This window comes from Panthera uncia, chromosome D1, assembly GCF_023721935.1.
Source record: "Panthera uncia isolate 11264 chromosome D1, Puncia_PCG_1.0, whole genome shotgun sequence".
NCBI lineage: Eukaryota > Metazoa > Chordata > Mammalia > Carnivora > Felidae > Panthera > Panthera uncia.
In genome coordinates this window covers 26,022,450-26,048,718 of record NC_064808.1, presented here as the reverse complement: position 1 = coordinate 26,048,718, position 26,269 = coordinate 26,022,450, and the positions used below count along the sequence as shown (strand labels likewise).

The 26,269-nt window shown below is 44.5% G+C and overlaps 1 protein-coding gene across 1 annotated transcript in view; it reads left to right on the top strand.

The window, feature by feature from the left end:
• KIAA1549L (KIAA1549 like) overlaps positions 1-26,269 on the top strand; it is a 121,931-nt gene that overhangs the window by 54,485 nt on the left and 41,177 nt on the right. Inside the window, exons 13-16 of the mRNA XM_049639788.1 lie at positions 6,720-6,847; positions 12,086-12,264; positions 18,282-18,499; positions 25,005-25,134. Of these exons, the coding sequence (XP_049495745.1) occupies positions 6,720-6,847; positions 12,086-12,264; positions 18,282-18,499; positions 25,005-25,134 (655 nt within the window). The remainder of the gene's footprint in view (positions 1-6,719; positions 6,848-12,085; positions 12,265-18,281; positions 18,500-25,004; positions 25,135-26,269) is intronic.

Below are 26,269 nucleotides of genomic sequence, written 5' to 3'. Positions count from 1 at the left end.
AAACTTAAAAAAAAAAACTCCCCTTGGGGTGCCTGGGTGGCTCAGTCAGTCAAGCATCTGACTTCAGCTCAGGTCATGATCTCACGGTTCATGAGTTTGAGCCCTACATCAGGCTCTGTACTGACAGCTCAGAGCCTGGAGCCTGCTTTGGATTCTGTGTCTCCCTCTCTCTGCCCCACCCCTGCTCACCTCTGTCTGTCTCTCTCTCTCAAAAATAAATGAACATTAAAAACAAAATCCCCTTCATGCTTGTTTTGAGTTTTTGATGAGACTAAAGTAGGTGACAAGAATCACAATACTTGCTTCTCATGAGCTGTAATTCGTAAGGTTTTACATCACTGATCAGCCACAACAGTAGAAATTTTGCTTTCATATTTATTACAACAAATTTGGCACTGGCATCACACTTAGATTTTTTACCTTATTTTAAAAGCAGTGCCTTTGATTCAGTAGAGTTGTATTTTATCTGGCAGTTTTTCAGTAATGTATGGTTTTAGTTCAAAACCATTTTTAGGAGATTTTACCGTGAACAGAGCACTTTGACAGGCATTGGGAGGCCTACAGAAAGGTTTATGATTGGTTCCTGACCCCCAAGAATCTCATGATGGAGACACCGAGAGATAAATACCTGGAAACCAAGCATGATGTGCAGGTGCTCATAGAGGAGTCTGAATGAAGTACTATGGAAAAGAAAGGAAGAACTTAAATCTGATGAGGGAAAGGATTGGGGAGGAGCTTATGTTTTAGCTGGGCCTCGGAGGGTGAGTAGAGTGTCAGTAGTTGTGGAGAGATAATTCACATAATGGCAAATGTCCCTAGGGTTTAGAGTTCACAGTGGTTGGGATGCAGTAAGGATGAAACCAGAAGATAAGTGAAAATTGTGGAGGGTCTTAACCGCCAGGCTATGGAGTTTGACCTTTATTCTCTGGGTAGTGGGAAGCCACTAAAAGTTCTTTGGGAAGACAGTGATGTCCAGTCTGAATTTTAGAAAGACTGCTCCAGTGGCAGTGTGGATGATAGATGGAAGAGGTTAGGCTAGAGGCCAGGAGACTTGTTGTAAGGACTTTACAATAGTCTTATAAAGAGGTAATGAATTCTATGGCAAGGCTTGTTGGCTGGCCAAACCAACTGCCATTGCCAAGTCCCTTCTCCATTGCCTGAGACCACAATGGATGCTAGAAAAGCTACATCATCTCTGCCTCCTTTTTTCTCTCCCTCCCTTCACCTAATAGATACTAACTGATTGCTGTTTACCAGGCACTGGGGATACTGCAGGGAACAAGACAAAGTTCCTATTCTCACTGTGCTCACAATCTGGTGGGGAGAGATAGGCAATAAACTGAGAAATAGATACATAGTAAGTCAGGTGGTGATGCATTATGAAGAAGAAAACCAAAGCATGATAAGATAGAGCAATGGAAAGGGAGACATGCTGCTATTTTAGCTAGGAAGTCAGGGACGGCCTTTCTGATAAAGTGACACTTGAGAAAGACGTGTAAGCCTCAAAGCTATCTTGGAGAAGAATGTTCCAAGCAGATGGAACAGTGTGTGCAAAGCCCAGAGGAGGGAATCTCTTAAAATATTTAAAGAAGAGCAAGAAGGCCAAAGAGACCGATGTGAACTAGGGAGGAAGTAGTGGCAGATGAATCAGAGAAGTTGCCTGAATTTGATCATATTAGGCTTTTATCAATCAAAGTCGGGACTTGGAATTTCTTTTTTTTTTTTTTTTAATTTTTTTAACGTTTATTTACTTTTGAGACAGAGAGAGACAGAGCATGAATGGGGGAGTGTCAGAGAGAGAGAGGGAGACACAGAATCTGAAACAGGCTCCAGGCTCCGAGCTGTCAGCACAGAGCCCGACACGGGGCTTGAACTCTCACCAACCGTGAGATCATGACCCGAGCCGAAGTCAGCCGCTCAACCGACTGAGCCACCCAGGCGCCCCAAGGGACTTGGAATTTCATCATGAGTAAAGATTGGAAGTCATTGGAGGGTTTTGAGAAGAACAGTGACATGATGTGACTTGCCATTTTAAAGGATCACTCTGGCTGCTGTATGGAAAACAGATGGTGTAGAAGTGGAATGGAAGCAGAGAGACAGTTAGGAGATTATAACAGTAGTCCAGGTGATGTAGATGGTGGTGTGGGCCAAGGCATGGTGGTGTGAGAAGTGATAGGGTTCTAGACATGTTTTGAAGGAAAAGCTGTAGTTAGCCTTGATTTGCTGATAGATTGTTGGGAGGAGTAGAAATAGAGAGGGATGAATTTGCCATTGGTTGTATGGGAGAGGACTAGAAGAGAAGAAATTTGTAGGGGATGATCATGAGTTTGGATGTGGGCATGTTAAGTTTGAGATGTCACTTAGACATTCAAGTGGAAGTGTTCAGAACTCAGCTAACTGTAGAAGTCTGGGGTTCAGAGGAGAGGTCCAGAGTAGAAATATAAATGAGGAGTTGTCAGTATTTAGTTAAGCTGTGACACTGGATGGGGTCACCTGGGAGAGTATAGATAGAAAAGAGACCCACGACCTGACCCCTGGAACACTACAATTATTAGAGGTCCAGGTGATGAAGGGGAATCAGCACAGGAGACCAAAAAGCATCAGGAAAAAAGCCCTGGGGAGGACAAAGCAAGAACAGAATCCAGGAAGCCAAGAGAAGGGAGTAGTTTGAAGGGGAAAGAAGGATTGTCTGTGTCAAATACACAAAGTTTGTGCTGGAGTCATGGAACAAGTCTCTGTTTTCCCTCCAGGAGCTCTTTGTACCTCAGAGGTACAGAGAAACAGAGGGTTGGATTTCAGCCTGGGTAGGAAAGAAGGTTGAGGGGATGTGGATGAGTTATCTATTGCTCCACAATAAGCTACTCCACAGCTTAGCAGCTTAAAATAGCAGCCTTTTATTTAGCTCCTGATTTTTGGTGGGTCAGAAGTTTGGGCTCAGCTCAGGAAGGTGGTGGTTCTGGGCTGAGATGGGCTTGGCTAATCTCAGCTGGGCTCACTCATGTGTCTGTAGTCAGGTGGTAGGTTGGCTAGGCTGGCTTGTTGGTGATAACCTTGTCTGGGGTGGCCAGGTAACTGGGGCTACATGGTCTCTCATCCTCCAGCAGGCCAGCTCTGGCTTTCTCGCAGGTTGTCTCACAGGGTGTTCCACGTACCGCAAGAAAACAAGCCCCCAGGGGCAACACTTCTCAAATCTTTGCTTGTGTCAAGTTCACTACTGTCCTGTTGGCCAAAATAAGACACATGGTCTAGTCCAGAGTCAGTGTGGGAGGAGGCTACCAAAGCTTGGTTACAGGGAGGTAAGAATAAATTGGGATCAGAACTGCAAGAGTCTGCCTCAGCATGAAGAGTTGAAACATATGAAGCAATAGATTATTTATCTGAGTTGACTGGCAAGTAGGATTACCTGCAGTAATTATTCTCATTATGATCTTTGCCAAATACAATACAGGCATGTTAAAAACATATTTATCACCTATTAGAGGACACTGAAAAGAGGTAAATAGAATTACTAAAATGAGAATATTAACATAACACTGCTGGGAAGAATAAAAATTATTTTCTACCCATTCTAGTTGAATGATTTAAATTATGTAAGGATTTCTTTAAAAATGATCTTTTCTTTTTTTAGAACAAGCATTTCTTCTTGAATTAGCAAGGAATCTACTTTTGGTAAACAAACTCAATTACTTACCCCCAGAATTTTATTAGGAAATGTGGACTTATGAAACAAATATAGATAAAGAAAACAGTGTCTATGCAGCTGAATGATTTCTACATTTGCTTCATAATGTGACCATAATAACACAAATTTACTAAGGGCTGTATCATTGCCAAAGCTATGCGAGAAACCTCACCTCTGTTCCAGTTCAGCTGACCATGGGAGTCCAATTCATTTGGGAAGATATTAAGATGCTGAAACCAAAACCAAACCCATGTTGCATTTATTTTTCTGGCTTTTCCGTCTTGCCACATCAGTCTCCTCATTCCTGCTGATTGTGGCCTGCATAACCTCTCAGAATGGGTCTGTTAGGTGATCCGAAAAGTTTTGCAAGTGAAAAATAGGAGAAACCAGTGATTTGATGGTCATTAAGGTATCTCAGTTTTTAAAAATGGTTTTCAAACTGAAATCTGAGGATTCAGCCACTCGCAGATAATCAGATAGGTGTTACAGGTCCTTTTCCTCTCACTAAGGCTCCTGGGGATGCTCTTTCATTGGCCTGTGACTGGGACTAATGGGCAAAGATAGAGAATCAACCTCATAGGGACAGCCATGGGCAATGGGTACTTTAATTCAGTGATTGGCCATAATTGTTCAGCAATTGATTAATCCCCACCTCCATGACTCTTCATCCGGACTCCATGTACACCCATATCCCCAGAAGGGGGGGAGGGGGACTGTGGAGTTCAGTAGCCTAAAACTATGGCCTCACAAGGGGCACTTTCTTGCTCTCAGAAACAGTTTTGTTACTGTCATGTGAGTGGACACATACACAAATCTCACCTTATGTTTTTGACCAGAAGTTTGGGTTGATGGCTCCATGTAAACATAAGTTCATAAGTGGATGAAAGAGTAAAGCAGAGTTGGAGTTTCTCCCCAGAAATGTGTTCATTCATACCTTTCCCTGGAGTTGAGAGGAACAACCAGAAAATTGCTTCAGGATCAAATGAAGGAAAGGCCCTGCAAATGATACAAACACTGTTAAGTATATCATGAACGTGAAAATGGGTTACAAGAAGCCTTTCTCCTTTCTTCCTTTCTGGACCTCAATGAAAGCCTGTTGTCCTAACAAAGCCAGTTGGAAAAGTAGGTGCCATTAACTGTGAGGTTCTGAAAACCATCCAAGGGCTTATGTCTTCTCTTTGTATGTATATTTGTATAGCCAGCACTCAGTGCTCAAATAGATGTTGGGTAAATTATATACACTTGATAAATTATCTGGGACACCTGGCTGGCTCAGTCAGTGGAGCATGTGACTCTTGATCTCAGGGTTGTGGGTCTGAACCCCATGTTGGGGGTTAGAAATTACTTTAAAAAGTAAAATCTTTAAAAAAAATTAATGCCTTATCTATATTTTCTCAAGCTGCATTCTTTGTATTTCTATCTTATGGTGAAGGAGATTTGGGGCCAAATAAACTGGGAAATGGTGGATTAAACAAAAGGAGATGATAGGACTGTTTATGATAGGACTGATGGAGCCTTTGATATGTTAATGTTCATTAGGCGCACCCAAAGAAGGAATATAATAGACAACATTTCCTAAACTTACACTTGTCTGTGGAACTTTGGCAAGGAATGTCTCATTTGGTTCTGTTGTTCTGTGGAACCCTCTGGGCAGATTTTGCATTATCCCATGGATGTGAGTGGGCACTGTCATTGGTCACGGTTTTAGGGTGCTGAAGTGTACTAAAGAGTATAGGACCGAGAATTCTCCATTCCCATAGGATGAAAAGGGAAAAGGGAGGGGAAGGAAAAAGAACATATACAAAGATACATAGCTTCCACTTAAAAAGCTGCTTACTTACTGGTCAAGTACTACGTGTTATTCCAGCCAATTTTCCATTGTAGGGGCCTTTAGGTTCCGAATTTGGACAACTGACAGAGAAGAATAAGAAGTTTGATGAGGCCTCTGGATATCTGCCTCCTGATTGTCTCCACAGAAGGGAAGGCAGTTGGACTTTATGATGATCCGAGACCTGAGGGAGCACGAACCTCAGCAGGGTCTCTAAGAGTCTGTTTCCCGCAGAGTTTCAGAAGATCAGAATCACCCCCCACCTAAGGGAAGGGGAGAAGGCCCTGTGGCTTGCCCTATGTAATGCCTGCCTCATCTGAGGACATTGTAGGACTCTGTAGACGCTCTGGTGTGGAGGAGAGCCCCTACCTGCAGGGGGAGCGCTGGTTTCCAGGACTGATTTGCCACTCGCCTTCACATTCCTCACTTGCTAAACAAGGGTGACAGTCACCAAACCAGTGTAATGATTCACTAACAGTTTTGAAAGCATTCTGCATAGTCTTTGGCACCTACTTGGTGCTTGTGATGGGGAGCCCTTGGACAGCATGGGTGGTGTCCTAGTATCTCTGTATACCAGTGTACCTGGCATAATGCCCAGCACAAAGCTGGTGCACATGACATATTTCCTGAAGAAATGAATAGCTGAAATTGGTAGTTTCAAGTGTAAGTGGTTACCAGTTAGCACAGTGAAAGAATGTGCATGTGTGCACACGTGCGGATATGTGTAAGACAGAATAACTCAGTGGTGGAGTGACTTAAGCTTTAGTGGTCAAAGTATATTCTGTAAAGGGAATAGGCAAAGAGAACCGTGTCTAATGCACGTCCCTGTAGATGTCACGTGAATCAAATGCTCTGCAACACTATCCAAAGTGCCGTGTTTTAAAAAGAGGGCATGCTTACAAACACCATCACCGCCGTTTCCATAGTCACTGGGGGTTAATGGAACAGAGATGGGACCTGAGGGCCGTGCTCACTGAACTTCTCTTTGGACTAAGCGCTCCACGTAAACAATGCACTCCACAGCGACCAGCTGCTTAACCCACGCGGTAGTGTGGGGCTTGCTGTGTTTTCTTTTCCTGTATCATTTCTTCTTTGTGGATAAAACCAGAACGAAAGGCGACAGACATAAACTGTGCAAATAAAATAACCTTGAGAGGAGGCTGCTGGAGTCGAAACTTACCATCTCCCTGTTGCTATGGTTACTTCCAGCAGGTCGCCCAGTGAGAATGGCTCTGTCATCAGCAAGGAATCAGGGAAGCCCAGCTCAGGGAGGCGCTCGCCCCAGAATGTAATGGCACAGCAGAAAGTGACAAAGGAGGAGGCACGGAAGAGAAATGGTGAGAAGCCCTCCTTGCCATCACCACCCCGGGGCCCATCCCACACACACTTGCACACACGTGTGCGCCCACGTTCACACAGACCCATGCGCTGTAACCCTACCTTCTTCTCTCTGGTGTGCCCCAGAAAGGTCAGGAGTCTGCTAACTACCTCCTGGGGTATCGCCTCTCCCCTTTTCTGAATTATTGTGTCTCATGCCCTCTGCTCCCTGTTCTTATGGAATTGAGCAGTGCCTTAGAAAAGCCCTGTGCAGAGTGAGCTGGTGTTTGCCTTGAATGTTTCTAATTCTTGGCTGAATTGACAGGATTCCTAGCCACAGGTCCACTTGGGCAGCAGATCTCTGACTCACTGCTGGTCGTGGAGATTCCCCTCATTTTCTTGCCCTGACTCCCTTGATAAGTCTTAGGGGTTCAGTCTCTGCCAGTGAATGCAGATGCCACCAATCCACCTCTCCTAGGAAAAACAGCACAGTAATAAATCCGTCATCATAAAACTCAGCCTGTGCTTCTGCCTTTATTCTCCAGGGAAACGTATCTGTTTGGTTTCTCTCTCACACAGATCTTTTCCCTCCCTATAAAGGATGGGCATCAGAGTTTATTTCAAAGTCATCAGAACACAGCCTTACAGTGTTGCTGCACTATCTATGCGTTGTGTCTGTTGGACATCCTTGTGTGTCCCCTCCTCCTGGCCCCACCTTTGTCCTGGCCATCATCTCCATGCACCCCTTCCATGTTTGATGCTGGCTGACTGGAGCCCAGGTTCAACTACCTGGTGCTGCCACTCATATTAGAAGAAATTCCTTTCAGGTTTCAGTGGGTTGTTAGGTGGCATCCTACAGAAATGCCACATGAAAAGCCAAACAATCTGGCACTGGGGTTAGGTGTGCTTCCCTTTTAAAGGAATTTGATGGAGTGTGGTTCAGGGACTCTCTCTTGGAGGTAGTTCCAGAATATTCCTTTGTTTCTTTTTTCTGGCCTAAAAAAGAAAAACAAGGAATAATGTTGCACAATAGATTTGTCTTCTGCAGGGAAAATGTGGTCTCCATTCCCATTTCCAGCCATGATATAAAGCACTGGTTTAACTTGTCATACTGATTTGATTCTTGAATTTCTTCTTCTCCTGAATTCCCCATGGCCTGTAACACAGAGGCTGTGCTTTCTACACCAGAATCAGGGTCTGGCACGTGGGGTTTTCCTGGAATAGCTACCCTACGTGAGACCACCAGAAATCCTACCTATCACCTCTGTGCCAAGCCAGCTCACAGAAGGCTTCCCAGAAATATATAAAGTCAAGTCAAAGTCTGTCCTCCCACACATGTCCCATCACCCACCCGGGTCCTCAGATGACCTTGAGTAACTCAGCATGTGTCTTTCTCAGACCTTCTTACTATGCATATGACAACACACACAATCTTTTTTGTTGTATTGCTTTGTTAATAAAGTGAATCAATGTACATACTGTTCTGTGCCCTTTTGCTTGCTTAAAAATGTACAACGTACAGACTCCTCTGTCAGTAAATCACATTTATAAGATGACGCCCTTCCCTCTCCCTTGCATTTAATCCACAGGGGAGGAGGGAGCAGAGCCTGTTTCAGACCCTATCACTCCCCCCCCTGGCTGGGGAGATACTGACCTGCCCCAAATGTTCCTGCTGACCTTCCGTTCTTGTTTTTCCACCACTCTACCTGCCTCCTTATTGTTTAGGTCACTTTGATTATTTAAATATCAGTCTCAGAAATAACAAGAGCAGCCTGCATGAATGAAATCCAATTACTGTGCTATGTTGAGGTTTTAATACATTTGTTCTATCAAAAAGCCATCCTTTCTCCAGGTTTATGGTACTTCATTGCATTTTATTTTTGTCAGAAAGAAACAGAAAGTGAGTTTTCAGGGTTGGCCGCTTCTCTTGTGCCTCAGGTTCCCATTCAGTGAGGTTCAGCTTGAAATTTTCACACAGAAATGATGGGACCGATTTGTTTAAGGTAAAATCCAGCAAATGCTGAAGCCCATCAGAATTCTGGGGTGGACCTTCCATAGAACCTGTCCTTTTCTTCATCACAGGGCTCCACATTCTCATATATCCGTGAGGTTAGAGCTCACCAAAATATCAGTAGTGTGTTTTATTGGAATGGAAGACAAGCCGAAGGGAGGGAGGGAGGGAGGGAGGAAGGAAGGAAGGAAGGAAGGAAGGAAGGAAGGAAGGAAGGAAGGAAGGAAGGAATTCCTGATTTATGGAAGTTAAAACCAACAGTGAAAATAAGATACAACTAGATTGGGGACAGTGACATTTATGATGATGCTGATGTGATGGTGTCTAGGACACTTCTACAGTTTAGCTGTGGCCTTTCCTTCAGCATTCTCCCACATTTTTTCTTTTAGGGACTAATTATGCATCAAATATTCCCACGAACCTGCTGTACTCCCACACTTTAATAAATGAATATTTAACATATTCTCTTTTTACATCAGTCTTTTGGCAGGGAGCAGGATAACTAATTATTTTTCTCATAAACCTGGAGGGGTTATTGTACACATCTGAATCTTATTTGAGAATAAGGATGGGCAAGAACTGTAGTTTGTCCAACTTCCAAGGTATCCTTTTCCCATCCCATTATAGTTATGCTCTTTCCTTACCCTGTCCACACGGGGTGGGAAGTGAGGGTGTCACAATCCAGAATCAGTAAAACTGCTGTGTGCCGTCTCTTCACCCTCTGCATGGTTTAGTGATCACAGAACTTGAACTTCTACATGTTCACCTGTTTTGCAAGTACTAACAACTAACAACAATCTCCTTTCCAAAGTCAGGAAATTGTAGTCATTCATTCCTTCCTTCCTTCATTGATGCAGAAAATCCTTATTAAAAGCCAGCTATACCTGAGACACCACTAAAGGCAATAGACATCTGCCTTTTAAAGGGTAGGCAAGAATGGAGCTTATATTCTAGGGGCAGGGATGGGCACAGGTTAAATCAGTACAAGGCAGCAGAGAGAAGTACTATGCAGAAAGTATAACATAAGCTGATGGGCAGGTTATTTTAGATTCATGAATAAGGAAGTTTTTTTTCACACTGAAGTTGAAAAATAAGAAGGAACTAGACATGTAAAGACCTAGGGAAAGAGCATTCTGAACGAACACCTAATACAGAATCCCAGAGGTGCGAACAAGCCTGATGTAGGCTGTTCAAGCAGACCATTGTAGCTGGAGCAAAGTGGATAAAGGGAGAGGTAGGACATGTGCTCGGCCAGGTGGTCAGAGCCAACTCACAAAGACTCAGGGTTTTATTCTGAGAGAGATGAGGCTTTGGAGGGTTATGATCATAGGAGTCCTGTGATCTGGTTACCTTTTGAAGAGATAATCATCCTGGCTGCTGTGACTATGTATCTTAAGTAGGACAACAAGGGTGGAAGCTCACAGGAGAGAGGTTGTTTAGGTGGATTATGTATGTATTACTGCATAACAAACTATCCCAACACCTGGCAACCAAAAATGACAATCTATGTTTATTATCTCATGTAATGTCTGCAGATCAGGAATTAAGGAGTGGCTTAGTTGGGTGGTTCTGGCTCAGAGTACCTCAGGAGGTCATAGTCAAGATGTTGACCTGGGTTGTAGTCATCTAAAGGCTTGACTGGGACTTCAGTCCACTTACAAGATGGCTTGCTCACATAGTTATTGGTAGGAGTCTCAGTTTCGTGCTGCGTGGGTTGCTTCATAGGGCTGTTTGAGTGTCCTCATAACATGGTAGTTGACTTTCCCCAGAGTAAGTGATCCACGAGAGAGCAAGGTGGAAGCCACAAGGGTTTTTTTGTTTCGTTTTGTTTTGTTTTTTTATGACCTAGCCTTGGAAGTAACACACTGTCATTTCTGCTATTTCCAATTGGTTACATGGATCGGTCCTATTCATCGTGACTGTGAATATCAGGAGGCTAGTGCCATCTTGGGTGCCATCTTGGAGGCTGGCTGCCATAGGTGGCTTTCATAGTAGTTGTCCAGGTCTGACATAATGGTGGCCAGGCAAGAATTGACCAGCAAAACTCTACTTTAGAAGATGTATGAGTAGAGATTTTCTTCTGTCATTGGCTGTTTGGTGGCCTATTTGCAAATAAGTCCACAGAAGCAGGAAATACTCCAATTATAGCCTATTGTTAGACCATGAGGTGTTTTGGCCCCATCGTAAAATAACAATTTACTCAGCTTAATTTGACAAATCTATGATTATGATAGAGTGACAATATGATACAAACTATGTGTTTCTGGGTAATTTAAATGACGTCCTGATCTCTTGGAAAGATGAATACACTTCTATTACGTTCATATTTTATAGAACACCGATTTTGCTCCTAAATTGCCTACTGGTTTAGTTGTTTGAACAGGCTTAATTTATCTCTTGCCCAGCCGTGCTCCATAAACTGTCATTCTTAGAGTTACCTAATGGGAGTGTGCTTTAAGCACAAGTCAATCAGCAAGGTACTACTGGCCCTGGAACTTCTTCTGCCAGCTTAGTTGTGGAAGCACGAGGCAGACTGGTGTCTTTCAGCAATCAGGGCAGAATTATCTGTCAGCAGGGAGAATTACTTTAACAGAGTGTAGGCAGAATTCACTCTATTTAATTAGGGAAGTTGTCTACAGTTTTAAATTAGTTTCTCTGGCAGTTATTTCTTAGCTTTCTTTTGTTTCGACAAATGAAAAAACCCTAACCCGAATCAGTGGAGAAGCAGCCTTGAGAAAGAAAAAAATAAACCAAATGTTAGCAGCAGTTCCCATGGCTGGTTGACCAGGGAAGACTTACTACCCTTACATCTTGCAAAACGGGATGGCTTTGGTGGCACAGACTGAACTGAATGCTGTTACTCTTTTGACTGTCATATTTAAGAATAGTTGCCAGGTTTGGCCAAATTGTACTTTTTTCATCTCCAACTCAAACACAGAGAAAAAAAATTTACTTTTTTCCCCAAAAACATTTTGTCACAATTTTGAAAGAATGATTGTTACTGTTTATATTCAAACCTTTACAGTTCTTTCCTACCCATTGATCATGCAGTGGAAGAGTGACTAGTATAGATCTTAAGAGAAACCCTTGAACAATAGTGAGCCCTTGGCAAAGAACCAGGTGCTATTGTTGCTGAGGTCACTTTGAATAAAGTAATGTCCTTAGGCGTTGAGCCTTACACAGATTCCCCCAGGATCATGCAGCTCCCCTACACCATAAAAATCAGGGTGTTTATGTTGTGCTTCAGTGCCTGCGAGTGATGAAGAGGAAGGAGCGGTGCTTTTTGACAACTCTGGCAAGGCGGCTGCTGATCCCTTTGACACATCTTCTGGATCTGTGCAGCTCATCGCGATAAAACCCACAGCCCTCCCCGTGGTGCATCCCACATCGGACCGGAGCCAGGAGTCAGCAGTCCTCAACGGTGAGGTGAGCACTTGGCGACCCAGAGTGGGGGACAGCCAGTGCAGCCAGGCCTCTGGGAATTCAGACTAAGAGACACCACCTGGGAATGCTGGGTGCAGGTTGCGTCCAGGTGTACGGGACTCTGTCGGTCATGTTTACCTCCGTGTGCACCGGCCTCGACGGGATGAATCAGGACATGAGTCACCCAAAAAAATTGTTGGGTGATGTTTTTGAGGAGTTTTTGCCTTTCTTAAGAAGCCCGAGGGGACTTTTTAAAAACTGTAGTTATGGGGGCACCTGGGTGACTCAGTCAATGGAGCATGTGACACTTGATCTTGGGGTTGTGAGTTCAAGCCCCACATTGAGGGTGGAGTTTATTTAAAAATTGTGGGTTTTTAAAAACAGTAGTTATGAAGAGAATCATCAGAAATTCTTCCCCACTGTAAGCACACACACACAACCGTCTGCCTTCTTTGGTAACACTCCTAAACTGTTCATTACGGGGTGCCAGTTGTAGTAGCATAAAAGGGGCTTGAGTTGATAAAGAACCAGTGGAGATAATGTCATACAGACAGGAATGTGGTCTACTACATGGGCTTTGAAATGACTTTTACTCCTTTTAGCAAGCTGGAAACAAGCCCCTGCCTGCTCCCAGGAGGATATCAATGCATATCATGATGTTAATCAATTTTCCTAAGAGTCTGGAAAAACTTTGTAACATACTCCAGAGAATGATGATTTGACCAAAAAAAAAAAACAGATGGATGGATGGATAGTAGGTGTGGGCAGGTTAGAGAAGAGCAAAAGGGAAAGTCAGGGAAAGAGTATCTCCTGCCCCAGAATGGTCAGTGCGCTGAAAATGTTTATGAATTTTTAAGAACATGCAATGTGGAACCTGCGTGTGACCATTAACCTTACAGGTGCGTACACACATACTTCGTTTTTTCTCTCTTGTCCAGCTGTTGTGTTGATTGTTCATTCCATTTGTTTATACTCTGCTGTTGTTACCTACAACAGGTGGGAGATTTCCAAGGTTTTAAAGTCTTTTCCCCATCGCACCTTAAGGAACATGCCAGGCCCCTGTATACCTGGGTGTTGAAACCATATCAGGGGCTCATCCTCATTCCCCGATCCGGGCCACATGATTCAGGAAGTGCCTCTTGCTTTCTGGACAGGAAGACTGAGCTGGCATAAAGGTGTGATAGGTTGAGGTTCATCAATTTTGGGGTTTTTTGTTTGTTTGTTTACTCCTTTACTGTTATCTTTTCCCCAAAAAGGTGCTTCCTCATTCCCAAGCAGATGAGGGAGGACAAGACTTTATGCTGGAGCCACCATTTTGTTCTCCTTCCCCTAGCCCAGAGCCAGGGAACGGAAGTGACACATAGGGATGATGGATGGAAGAAAGGAATGGATGGATAGAGAGGACCAGAGAAAGTAGGATCAGGAAGGCGCTACTCCAAGCAAAGCCCCATTCCTTCCAGTCTTGCCTCTGGGGGTAGGAGAGGCATGACTGACCATTGAGGCCAGGGTGGTGCCCAGCTGGGTCACAACCCTTTGTGGGATAGTCCAATAAACATCGTGGATTCTCGGCACCACTGGTGCCTAGTGTTTCCAGGCCTCTGTGGCCACAGCACCTCTTGGTCCTCTTGGCCTTGGTTTCCCAACAAACCGATGGTGGCAGGAAGGGGTAGGGGAGAAAAGCATCCCTGTCCCGGGAGCCTCACAGGCTGTATCAGGAGAGCAACCCCCTGGATTGGAGGCAGGTGGATCCCAGACATGGCTAACCCACATATCATAGATGCTCTTGTTGAGTGGCATCCCCTGGAAAAGGGCATCTAGATCCCAGAACAACCTTGAGGGGCCATGGGTTTCAGGGGCCACCCCCTAGTAGGCTGGGCCAATTGAAGGTGGGCATGGGGACAGGATATGGGTAGTACTGGAACCAAGAGCATTATCACATTGGGAGTGTAGATGGGCAAGTAGGAGGTGGGCAGCTGCCCCCAAAGTGAAGGCCTGTGACTCCCAATGGACAGCCCCCCAGGGTCTGGGGTACTCTGCAGTAAGTGGAGGGAGCAGACTCTGTGCTCAGGGGAGAGGGTGCAGGCCTCCTGGTTCCCCTCTGGGAAGTCTCTCCCTCTCCTCTACTGAGCCCAGGGAGGGGATGAAGGGGCCACAGAGGCCTCTCAGAGGGCAGCACTGGAGTGGGCACCACCTCCTTCCCACTGTGCCCAGAGCCAGCTGGACCTGGGGTGCTCCATGGTGCCCCCTCCCTGGTGTCCCCTAGCAAAGACTTTATGCTAACGCCCTCACTGGGCGGTGGCTGGGAAGTGGGGAGCCGGTATCACCAGCTGTGCAGCATGTAGGGGCCCAAGTCCTTGGCAAAGGCTCCCCACAAACCCCTGCTCTGCCAGCCCCAACACAGGGCCATGTTGTGCAGCCCTAGCCCCTCAGCTAGGATCAGGCTCATGATGACTGCCCAGAAGTTGCCCTTGACCTGGAGCTTCCCAGGATCTTTAGGCACCTTGCGGGAGCATCAGTTTGAGGAGAGGTTGTGGCAGATGGAATCATTCTAGCCCTACGGTCGTCCCTGAAGAAGGGGAATGTGGCCCGGACCTGATGGATGATCTGGGCCAGCTTCAACCTGTGGGAGGGTGCAGCCTGGACCACCCAGGCAACCATGGCCAAGTAGGTGTAGGGGGGCTTGTTATGCCACAGGTATCTCTGTTTCCTCCCCATGGGGGCTGGGAAGACAACTCCAACCTGGGAAGCCCCAGGCCTGGGTCGCTGTAGGTCCCCATACAGGGGAGGCAAGCGGTGTGGGCCTGGCCCTGTGGAGGGTGCAAGGCAGTGTGGCAGTGTGGTGAGGCAGGGCTGGGGGCCTGAGGCCCAAGGTTCCTCCATTTTTAGAAGGAACTTCATTGGTTATAGGCTTACAGAGCACTTCTGTGCTAACTTCCTCATTTTTTAGACAAAGAAACTGGGGCCAGAGGGGCAAGCGGCTTGCTCAGAGTCACACGGTAGTTATTATGATAGCCATGATACGATGTTCAGGCGCCCTGAATCCCTGTCCAGTGCTCCTTCCCTCTCTTTAACTCACTGCGGCCCATTAGTGAAAACTAGCATTGTGCTTAAAAGAGCACAGACTCTCAAGCTATGCTTCACGGATTTGAATTCATCTCTTATACTTACTCTTCTTGTGACCTTAGGCAGGTTAGTTTGTTTCTTTGTGCCTCGGTATTTCCATTTGTAAAATGGGGCTATTGGGAAAATCAAATGAGTTAATATAAGTAAAATCCTTAGAACAGTGCTTAGCACACAATAAGTACATTATCATTGGTATTATTAATTAGTCAGCCAATGAGCAAGGATTTGTTGATCATTTATCATTTTATATTGCCCGCTTCTATACCTTGGGGACCTGTGTGTCTTCTCAAAGCCGATCATGCCCTCCAAATCTTCTGTTAGGCACACTTCTGCCACCAGACACACAAGCCCAGTGATAAAGGCCTCTGAGGTTGTCACTAATGCACTGCTAACTGCTCTTGATCAGCATGTTCTGCCCAGTAAGGACCCAGAGAGTGGCCGCCATGCCTGGATCTTTAAACCCCAGCTTGGTGATGTGAATGTCATGGGGACACATTCTGGATCTCAGCTAAATTCAACATTTCACTCCCTTTTGCTGCCAGGCTCATCACCCCATCCCAGTAGGAGAACAGATGAGCATTTTGCCTATCCAGAAATGGATACTTGTTACATTGTGGTAGCTAAAGGAATGGACCTTGCTGGCATTTGGACTGGAAAAGAGGCCTGAACTGATCCCTGTAATTTGCTGCCTTGTGGCATTTAAGGCAGATGGTCTTATAATTTTCTTCCTTTTTCTCTTATGGTTGGCATGTTTCAGTGAAGAAACCACAACCCCAAAGCCATAAATTTTCCTTTTATGAATTATAGGTAATTCTTTTAAACATTATTTTAAAGAAAACATAACAACCACATAGAATGTTCAGAAGAAAAAAGAAAAATCACTGTAATCTCACTACCCTACCATATCCTGTTTTCATTTTCTCTACCTCCTCCTCAAACTTTTGATCAAACTCATGTATATTTTAGAATCTCATACAGACAACTTTATATCTTGTATCTTAAACATCTGCGGTGTTGCTATGGTCTTTGGGATGGTTGCTGTTAATGACTTAGTTAAGTAGGTATACCATTGATTGGAAAAGTGATCTCCCATTGTTCAAAGCTTCCAGGTATTTTTTTTTTTTTTTGGTTTTAGTTTTAGTTCCGGTTATTATATGTGAGCAATTTCATGCTTGACTTTGAAAATCTCTTTATTCTGACATAATTTTAGATTTACCTAAGAGTTGCAGTGATAGTACAGAGAGCCCCACCGGCTCTTTACCTACCCCGAGTGTGAACATCTTACATAACCACAGAATAATTATCAAACCCAGAAAATTAACATTTGTACTCTGTGATTGACTAATCTAAGACCTAATTTGAATTTCACTGGTTTTCCAGCTAATGTCTCTTTCCTGTTCCCAGGATCCAGTCCAAGATCCCACATAGCATTTAGTTGTGTCCTTAGTCTCCTCCAGTCTGAACGGTTCCTCAGTCATTCCTTGTGACCATTCTTTGTCTCATGACCATTACTCTTTTGAAGAGTGCTGGGCAGTTATCAGGTACAATATCTCTCGGTCTGGGTTTGTCCAGTGTTTTCTAATGATTGGATTGAAGTTATGCGTTTTTGGCATAACCACGAGGGTGATAGTCCCTTTTGTCAGCATCATATCGGGAAATATTTGATACTGACATGACTGATTACTGGTGATGTTAACTTTCATCCCTGACTTTGAAGCTCTCTTGGAATGTTGCTTAAGGAGAGATTCCAGAAATGGGATTCCTGCCTCAGAGGATGTCATACTAGCTTCTTGTCCCTTTTAGTTTTCTTGGTGGCAGGCAGAATAAGGGAACAATTAAGACCTGTGAAATGCTACCAGCCTAAAAATATCATTAGGGCTCAGGTTGGGGAGATCTTTGCAAAAGTTAGGAAAAGTATGCTGTAAAAACAAAACATCTAAATGGAGCTGTGTGTTGATGAACCTTCGGCCTCATCCTGTAGGTTGATACGTGTCTTACCACTAGATGAATTATCTCTTTATGCATTACAGAAAACTCTTTTAAAGATTATTTTAAAGCAAACATAATAACACCACTATACATGGTTATATTAATAGAGTCAAGTCCGGTTACAAACAGCACTGATGGTCCTCCATGTAATCCAGTAGGTGTCAGGCTGACTTCATCATTCAGCTTCATTCGTGGGTGTAACTTCCTCATCATTTGTTATTTATTTAACATAGCCATCTGTTGGTATCTTTGACAAGTCAGAAGGTGTGTTGGCCATGTTCCTCTTGATGTGACCAGACTGACTTTGCCCCATAGAGCAGAAATTGGCTGGCATTAGTGGCCATACAAAGCTTCAGAACTACCTATCTCTCAAGAAAGATACAGATTGACAAAAATAAGCTCTCACATGCAGGTTGGTAGAGTGGAAGGACCTTGGGAACAGCATGTCTGCTCTCCCTTCTCCCTAAGTTCATCCTAACTCAGCCTCTTCAGGAACTGGCTATTGTATCCATCTGGGCACCAGCTAAATGACTAGGGGAGGTCATTGGGTTCCTCAGGGCTGGAGCTAGAAGTAGAGAACCAACTCAGAAGCTCCCACACAGGAGAACCAAAGGAGTTTAGGTGGGATCAGCCTTACACCACAAAGACCTGAGGAGGTTTGGGTAGACTAGGGAGAAGAAGCCCCCGATGGAAGGTCCAAGTGACTTAGGTGACTGTTGGGCTCCACACTGTTTGTGGCCCACTGTTGGGGGCTGGTCTTGGAATGGGACACAGGTGGGTCTAGCTGGCTCAAGGACCTGAGGTGAAGCCTAGGACAGCTTTTGCAGGAGTTGTGACCTGGTGAAAACCTCCCACCTGTTGGCCATGCCTGGTCAGCTGTGGGCCTGAGACATACTCTCTCTCCCCAGGTAAACAAAGCCCTGAAGCAGAAGTCAGACATCGAGCACTATCGGAACAAGCTACGCCTCAAAGCCAAGAGGAAGGGATATTACGACTTTCCACCGGTGGAGACAAACAAGGCTCAGACAGAAAGAAAAAAGATGTATGAGAAAACCCCAAAGGAAATCGAGCACGTTTTGGATCCAGACCCAGAACTGTGTGCTCCATTCGCTGAGTCTAAAAACAGGTGCAGTGTCTAAGGGCTTCTCTGATGGTCCCAGGACCGTTAGTGGGATGAGGGCAGAGGGTGCCTTGGGTAATACAGCTCTGGTCTCTTGATCCGTCCTTAGGACTGTGATTATTGCTGGCGGCTGATCTGGACCATGCTAGTCTGTGCAAGCCAGTACTCCATAATGAGTTTAGAAAAGAATAAAATTGAAGCCATTAAAAAAAAAAATACTTGGGCAAACAACCGTAATTGTCCTTTAGCTTAATAATATTTCTAAACCAGTAGCTGTTTCAGAGATGGGTAAAGATATAATTATCACACTCCTGGTTATGCAACTTCCAGATCAAAGGACATTGTATTTTTCAATTAATTATTGGCTCTTGTGTAAGAAAAGCAAATTTTATGCCCCACCTTTTCATTCAGCATCAGTAAATACTTACCACATACCTACTCAGAGCTCTGTGCTGAGTTCATCTCTTTAATTCATAGATTTGTTCATTTATTTGACATTTATCATTACCTACTCTGTACTGGGCACCCTGCAAGCTGCTGAATACTCTCGTCGCCATGTAGGCTTTTTCTCATTCATTCGTTCGTTCATTCCACTCATTTAGCATTTTATGGTAGACAAGACAGCCCAGTCATTGCTTTTGTGGAACTTAAGGTCTGATGGGACAAAAAGATAGCTACCCCCAGAAGTTTGTTACTCATAAGTGCAGAGGGTGTTTGCAACGTGAGGTGATATAACAGCCTAAAAGGGGGACCTGGCCTCAGAGGGAGGGTGAGGCCCAGCGGTTTGGATTGACATCATCCCAAGCTTTGTTGCTCACTAAGCAGAGAGTGAGCGACCTCACCTACTGGTTTAGCAAAGCTAAACATCTTTCTTCTTTCCTCCCCATCCTAAAGCACCTCCTCGGAAGCATTTTCATGGTTTGAGACCATCCCTTTCAAATATACATTCTCCTTGGCAACAGCCCCTTGGCTTTGGGCATGCCAGCTCTCCGATCCACGCCATACACAGCCTTGGCAGATCCACCCTCCACGAACCGGGTGAGACACGACAGCTCCCGCCCTGAGTGGGTATTTGTTAAAAGCACACATGACTATGTGACAGGCTCAGATGGGATCACAAGATCAAGGTGGGAGGAGGGGCCCAATTTTATTAGCAGAATTGATATCATTTATTTATAGTAGAGGAAAGAAAGAATTCATTTACCATGTTTCTAATTAGACTTGGTGCGTCTGATCAGCTGTTGATGTAAAAATCACACTTTGACGGGGCTCACGTGTATTGTGATACAACATGTATGTGTCACCGTGTTGATAACCGTAGAAAGGAGGGAAGAAGGATATGGATTTTATAGGAAGGCTGGTGGCTTCTTCAGCTTGTAAGCTGCACTTGAGGACTTTTTAGTCAGGGGTCTTCTACAGACCAGGGCAGAGAGTTGCTTTTCCCGGGTTTTCTGCTGCCACTTGGGAAAAGAATCAAGAGTCATGTGCAAATACAAGGAACTTAGCTTGGAAGTTATTTGGGAAATACATAAAGTATTTCAGTTGAAGCTTTTTATAAGGAGAGTGGACACAACTTCATTGCCATAGACCTGCATCCCCACTGCTCAGCAAAAGCTCAGGCCAGATTCTCAAGGCCCTTCGATGGCCTGCTGATGCTGTCAGTGTGTATTCCATTCTCCATAAATGTCTGTTAAAGAAGGGATTGAACGACTCTCAAAATAATGTTTAAAAAATTTTTTTAACATTATGAAGGGGAAATGTGGAAGATCCCAAATTGGGTGAGGTGGGTTAGGAATGGAGAGGAGACGAATAAGGAATGGGAATGGGAAGGGAAGGATTAACAGAGACAAAGAGAGTGGCAGTGACCTGGTAAGCTCTGAGGTGTTACTCTTTTCTTCTTCTTCTTTTTTTTTTTTAAGTTTATTTATTTTGAGAGAGAGAGGGAGAGAGAGAGAATCCCAAACAGGCTCTGCGCTGTCAGGGCAGAGCCCCACACAGGGGCTTGATCTTGGGAACCGTGAGATCACGACCTGAGCTGAAATCAAGAGTCGGACACTTAACCAGCGGAGCCACGCAGGCACCCCCCTGAGGTGGTATTCTTGTCACACTCTGTCGTTGACTCGAGAGGCTGCTCCTCGTGTGTGGTGTCTGTTGTCATAGGTTGGAGTTACCTGTTCATTGGTGCTCTCAGTTCAGCTCCGCAGAGGTTCTGCCCTCAGTGACGTCACCACTGCAAGGCACACGTGAGGGAATCATTGTCCGGTCCAGGGGTAACCAGGATTTTACCCTGAGACCTAAATTACATCAAATCAGAGACAGCATTTAGATTCCAAACGTTGACTCATCCCCACCTCTTTTAAAAGAGTCCTCACAGCTTTTTCTTTAAAGTCAGAAGAACACCCCCATTTTTATGTCATAAACTCTTACCCGGAGGCACAAAGAATGAAATGTAACTGAGGCAGATGCTGGCAGAGTCCCCCCCGCTACAGATTCCCATGGCCCCCACTGCTCTGGTACATCCTACATCCAGCAGCATCCTCCTTCCTGTGAGCATCTATGACTCTGATTTGAGGGCTTTTTCTCAGCAGCCCCCGCCAGAAGTGCCACGTAGCTGATGCGCTCTGGAGCAGTTTCAGTCAATGACAGATGGGAGCCGATGGGTAAACATCCCAGCAGGAGAACTCTGAGGTGTAAGCCACACTGTTGTAATAACCACATTTTCTAGCTTTTGTGTTTGACCGTTTGACTTCTGGGATCTTGCCAACTCTTAGAGAAACTGCCCCTCCCAGGGCTGTCTAGCCAATTCCTAGAGACTGTCAAGGGCTGGCCTACAGGTGCCCCTTTTATATGTGAACCAAACAAACCAGTGTCCATGCCCCAATCTCCTCCTCACCAAGGGCTGTCACACTCTGGGCTCCAATCCCCCTGCCCTGACCACCTGAGGACAGGGTACCTCACAACCAGGAACAGCCCCTATGTCCCAGGGGGCTGCTGAAATTATTCCAGAAATCTAATCTGTGGCCCATTTACCCTGCCTTGCCTTCCCAAAGAAACCACAATAAAGTCTCTTGCCTTTACCTCCTACTGCCTTGTGACTGATCCTGGTGCCTCCCCATGTGGTGCCCCATGGCATGCCCCATCCCCTTGGAATTGTAAGTATAACAAACTATCTTTTCAGCGGCGGTCACCTCCTGATCTGTTGGTCTTGCCATATCTAAATAAAATAAAGCCTACATTTTAATGCAACTATGCCCCATGCTTCTCCAGGAAGATTGAGCCCTAGCTGCCCAAAATACTAATCTGCTGTATATCATACCCATTATCAACCTCCTTCCCGAGAATTCTCTCATTTCCCCACTTCCCAACTTGTGCTTCCTGGAATCTCTTCCCAAGTAAACCATTTGCACTCAAATCCTCACAGAGCCTGCTTCCAGGAATACCCAACCTAAGGCAATAACTTACAAAGACAGAGCTGCTCTGATGGAAGCAGGGCCTCGGCCTCCTCCTCCTCCTCGCTGGTTTACGTTCCATCCTTATGGAACCCTAGGTTTCCACAGAACACAGTTTGGGAACTACTTTCTTAAACTTTATTGTGGGATCAAAAAACCCCTAAAAATGCAAATAAAATTTATCACTATCTGTGCAGCAGTATTTTCAGAGGTAAAAAACTTTGCAAGTTTCAAAATGCATTAACTTTTAAAGAATATAGCAAAATACAAACAAGAAATGAATGTACCTAATGGAACTCCATTAGAGAGGTAATTCCTCTACCAAGAGCCTAATTTATTTCTAAGTAGTTGCTTACACACCAGGCACACATTAGTGGTCTCCTCAATTGAGATCCATGTTAAATAGCAGCCTTTAAGCTGGGTATCATAATGGAACACTGTCTTTGATGGAAAAGGAGACTGGAGTGCACCCCAGTGTCTAAGTACTCACCCACATTCATGGTTCTTGAAAGGGCTCACAGTCTCGCTATTGTATTTCTAATACTTCCAAGACAGCCTACTTAAATGTCAATTGCTAATCCTAGTATTTACTGCCCCCCCCCACACACACCCTTATTAGTAAATCTTTTCTAAATGGGCTAATTGGCAATCTCAGTACAGTTGTGAAGTCTGCTTTTTTAAAAAGTGATTTGTAATTAGGTCAAGGATGAGAATTCTTTGGGATCTGCCTTAAAGTGTGAGTCACTCTGTATCACAAGGTCGTGTTCCATTCCTAAAGGAAGCTTCTAATTGCAGATAACGACAGGGCAGTTTATAATATTAGGTTTAAGCTCCTATATTAGTCAGGATTCTTTTGGTTGCAAATGATGGCAACCCAGCACCAACTGGTTAAATACAAAGAGAATTCATCAGTGAATGTGAAAGGTCAAGACTTCAGGCATGACCGGATCCAAGGGGTCATACAACGTCCCCCCTTTTTGGCTTGCCCTCTCATCACTCTTAGATGGTTCCTCTTCAGGCTCTTGCCTCAGAGTGGCAAACTGGCTGCCAGCAATTTTTGGCTTATATCCTGTCCTCTTAGAAACTTCAATGCCAAGAGAATGCCTCTTTCCTGGTTGCTCTGGTGAAAGCCCTGAGACTCAGTCTCATTAGACCAACTCACATGACCACCCTCTAACCGATCATTGTGGCCATGGGGATGTGATGCTTGATTGTCCAGCCTGAATCACAGGCTAACCACAACAGGAAGGATAGCCTCCAGAGAACATCATAGTGCTGTCACCAAAAGAAGATGAACATGGGTATCAGGCAAGCAGAGATCACAGAGACTCAACACATGTAAGCTCCTCATAGTGAGGGAGCAGGCCTAATAATGTCTATTTTATCCCCTAGGCCAATTGCAAGGGTAGTGTTTCACCTTGGGAATTCTGAGGGCTATTCTGGACTAATAATAGCATGCGACTCTCATGCCACCACTAACTGGGTGTGTGATCATGAAGAGGTACATATATGTATACCTGCCAGGTTTCTGGCTCCCCGCGTAGTCACTGGGAATAAAGAATGTGACCTCTTCACCTTTAACCCATGAATGGATAGAATCTTGGAACGGAGACATAAAATAGGTGGTGTTTGGGGAAGTCCCTGAAAATAGATGCTCTGAAGTGCCAGTTATTCACAAGGAGAAACCGATTGTTGGATGACAGGGCAGTAGCCACCTTTGTCACTCAGCAGTGTCATGTGAAACCGCCTACCCCCATCAGGCCTCACTCCCCACTTGTAAGAGTTGCCTCTTCAGGAAGAAAAGCGCAGCCACAACCCTCACGGTGTTCCTGTTCCTTCCTCTTCAAAAAGATGCCTCAAATGGCAAGTGTAAGCAGACAATGGTGACAAATGTATGCATTTCCTGAGGGAGCTGAGGGGAGCCTCTCAACATGCTATGCCCTGGGCCTGGAATGTTCTGTGTAGGATTGGCATGTGGCTGGCTCTATTTAGGTCTCAGGTGAACTGTCCCCCTCTCTATCCTATCTAAAGTTGCCCCCGTTTTAGCCATCCTCTGTCACATCTTCTTTTTCTTTTTTTTATTTTCTTAAGTTTATTTATTTTGAGAGAAAGAAAGAGAGAGAGCACGAATGGGGGGAGGGGCAGAGAGAGAGAGGGAGAGAGAGAATCCCAAGCAGGCTACGTAATTAGTGCAGAGCCCAATGCAGGGCTCGAACTCACAAACCACAAGATCATGACTTGAGCTGAAACCAAAAGTTGGACACTTAAATGATTGAGCCACCCAGGCACCTGCATATTATTTTTCTTAATAGCACTTACCACCCTCTGAAATATTGTGAATTGTCTGTCTCCCTCATTAGAATGTAAGCTCCAGGAGAGCAGGGCCATGTCTGTCTTGCTCACCGTGGATCCTTATCATCTTCCACAGTGCCTGGCACATGATAGGCATTTGGTAAATATCGGATGGATGGATGGATGGATGGATGGATAAGCTCCAAACTGCCTCTTGGTTTATGGCTCCTCAGGCCAGAAAGGAATCCACTGGGGGGAAGGTAGAAAAGAAAATCTATCAGTATTTACAGTATTAAGTGGCCCATTAGCCACAGGATTTACTAACACATCGTGAAATCCTGCCTGTGAAATCAGAAAGATTAAAAAGAACAGCAGGCTAGCTGAGTCAACAGTCAACAAAAGCAAGTTTGTTCTCCAGCATTTGCTGTCCTGGAGGGTCAGGTCAAGGGAGAGTCCCCGGCCTTGCCATCAGCAGCATTTTAGATGAGGTTGTAGTGTTGCAATTGATTATAGTTACCGAGTTTCCATTAGAAGAGTATTTACAATTCAGCCAAATGCTTATAGCATCTGGGAAAACAGAAACAAAAACAGAAACAGTCTTTTATTCCACTATTCCTATGGCCTCTGATGGTCGGAGAGCAAATAGCATGAATTCTGAGATCTGCAAGGCAAATCCAAACCCTTCATTGGTTGCCTGTAGTTTGGATCAGTGGAGAATTCCATCTGTCAGGGCATTTGCTGCATCATAACAGTTGTTGGATTTTCTTCAGGCAACAGATGAAGAACTCTGTCTACCGAAGCCGGCAGTCTCTGAATAGCCCGAGTCCTGGGGAAACGGAGATGGACCTTCTGGTGACTCGGGAGCGACCCCGGCGTGGAATCCGTAACAGCGGATACGATGTAAGTGTCTGCTGGGCCAAGGTGATTATAGGCTTTGCTTTCCCATAAGAGCAGCGGAGATAGAACACCCCAAAATGTTTCACTTCACTATATATTTGTGGAATTTAAAAGTGCACTAAAATGTTTTCTCTTTCATTATTCGTTACTACCTCTTTTGCAAGTAAGACTACTTGGAATGTGTCAGAGTAACAAATTATGGCTAAAAGGATTCTGATTTCTGAATCCAACCATTTTATGAATAGTACAGTATTGATCTTAAGTCAATAGTGTTTCTAAATGTTCTTAATTTTTTCCCCTCTGTCCTTAAAACTCAGTAGGAACCACGGCTGTGAGTTAGAATTCATTTGAACACAGGCTTCTTTTAATCCATAGCAGTGTTGAGAAGTTGGATTGGTTCCTGATTTCATAACTCCTCAATATGCCATGGAAACCATGAGATGTCCAACGGAGTGATTTGGTGATTTCATATGATGAAGCCCATGCTTATGTTCAGTGATGTCTCCAAACTGAAAAAATTGTTCCAACCCCATCGAACTTCCCAGATGAGAGTTACAGTGTGGTGCCTCACATCCAGTCGCTCACATCCTGTTAACGTAGTTGTACCCCTGAGCATACATGAATGCGACTCTGGTGGAGGCATTCAGGAATGCTTCACCCTACCCCAGGATTTCAGATGGCCTGAAATCTACTCTTAGCTTTTATGAAAAAGGTTTCTTTCCCATTCTCCTAAAATATTTCTCTAATTACAAATAAGGGGTTTTTTTGTATCAAGAGTTATGATTCAAAAATGTCTGGATACAGTTTTGTAATCGTCTGTGAGATTGTGATTTGCAAATGACACTCGATTTCTTAAATATACCATGCTGATTTGAATACCAAAAGATTTTTCCCCGCTCAGGTTTGGCCATTGTTTGCCACAAAATCTTTAAGTGGGATTTTAGTGATTCCATTAAAAACAAATATTCTGCCTAATTTGAATTTCTGGTTACCTTACATTCAAACTTGACATTTGTGTTAGTGGTTAATAATCTTTTATTTCTGTTTTTCTTTTTTGTATAAAACAAATTGATAGTTAATTTTATAAAATTCCAGATGCTTTGGGCAAATCTTTTCTTTTCCTCCAGGTGAAATTTTT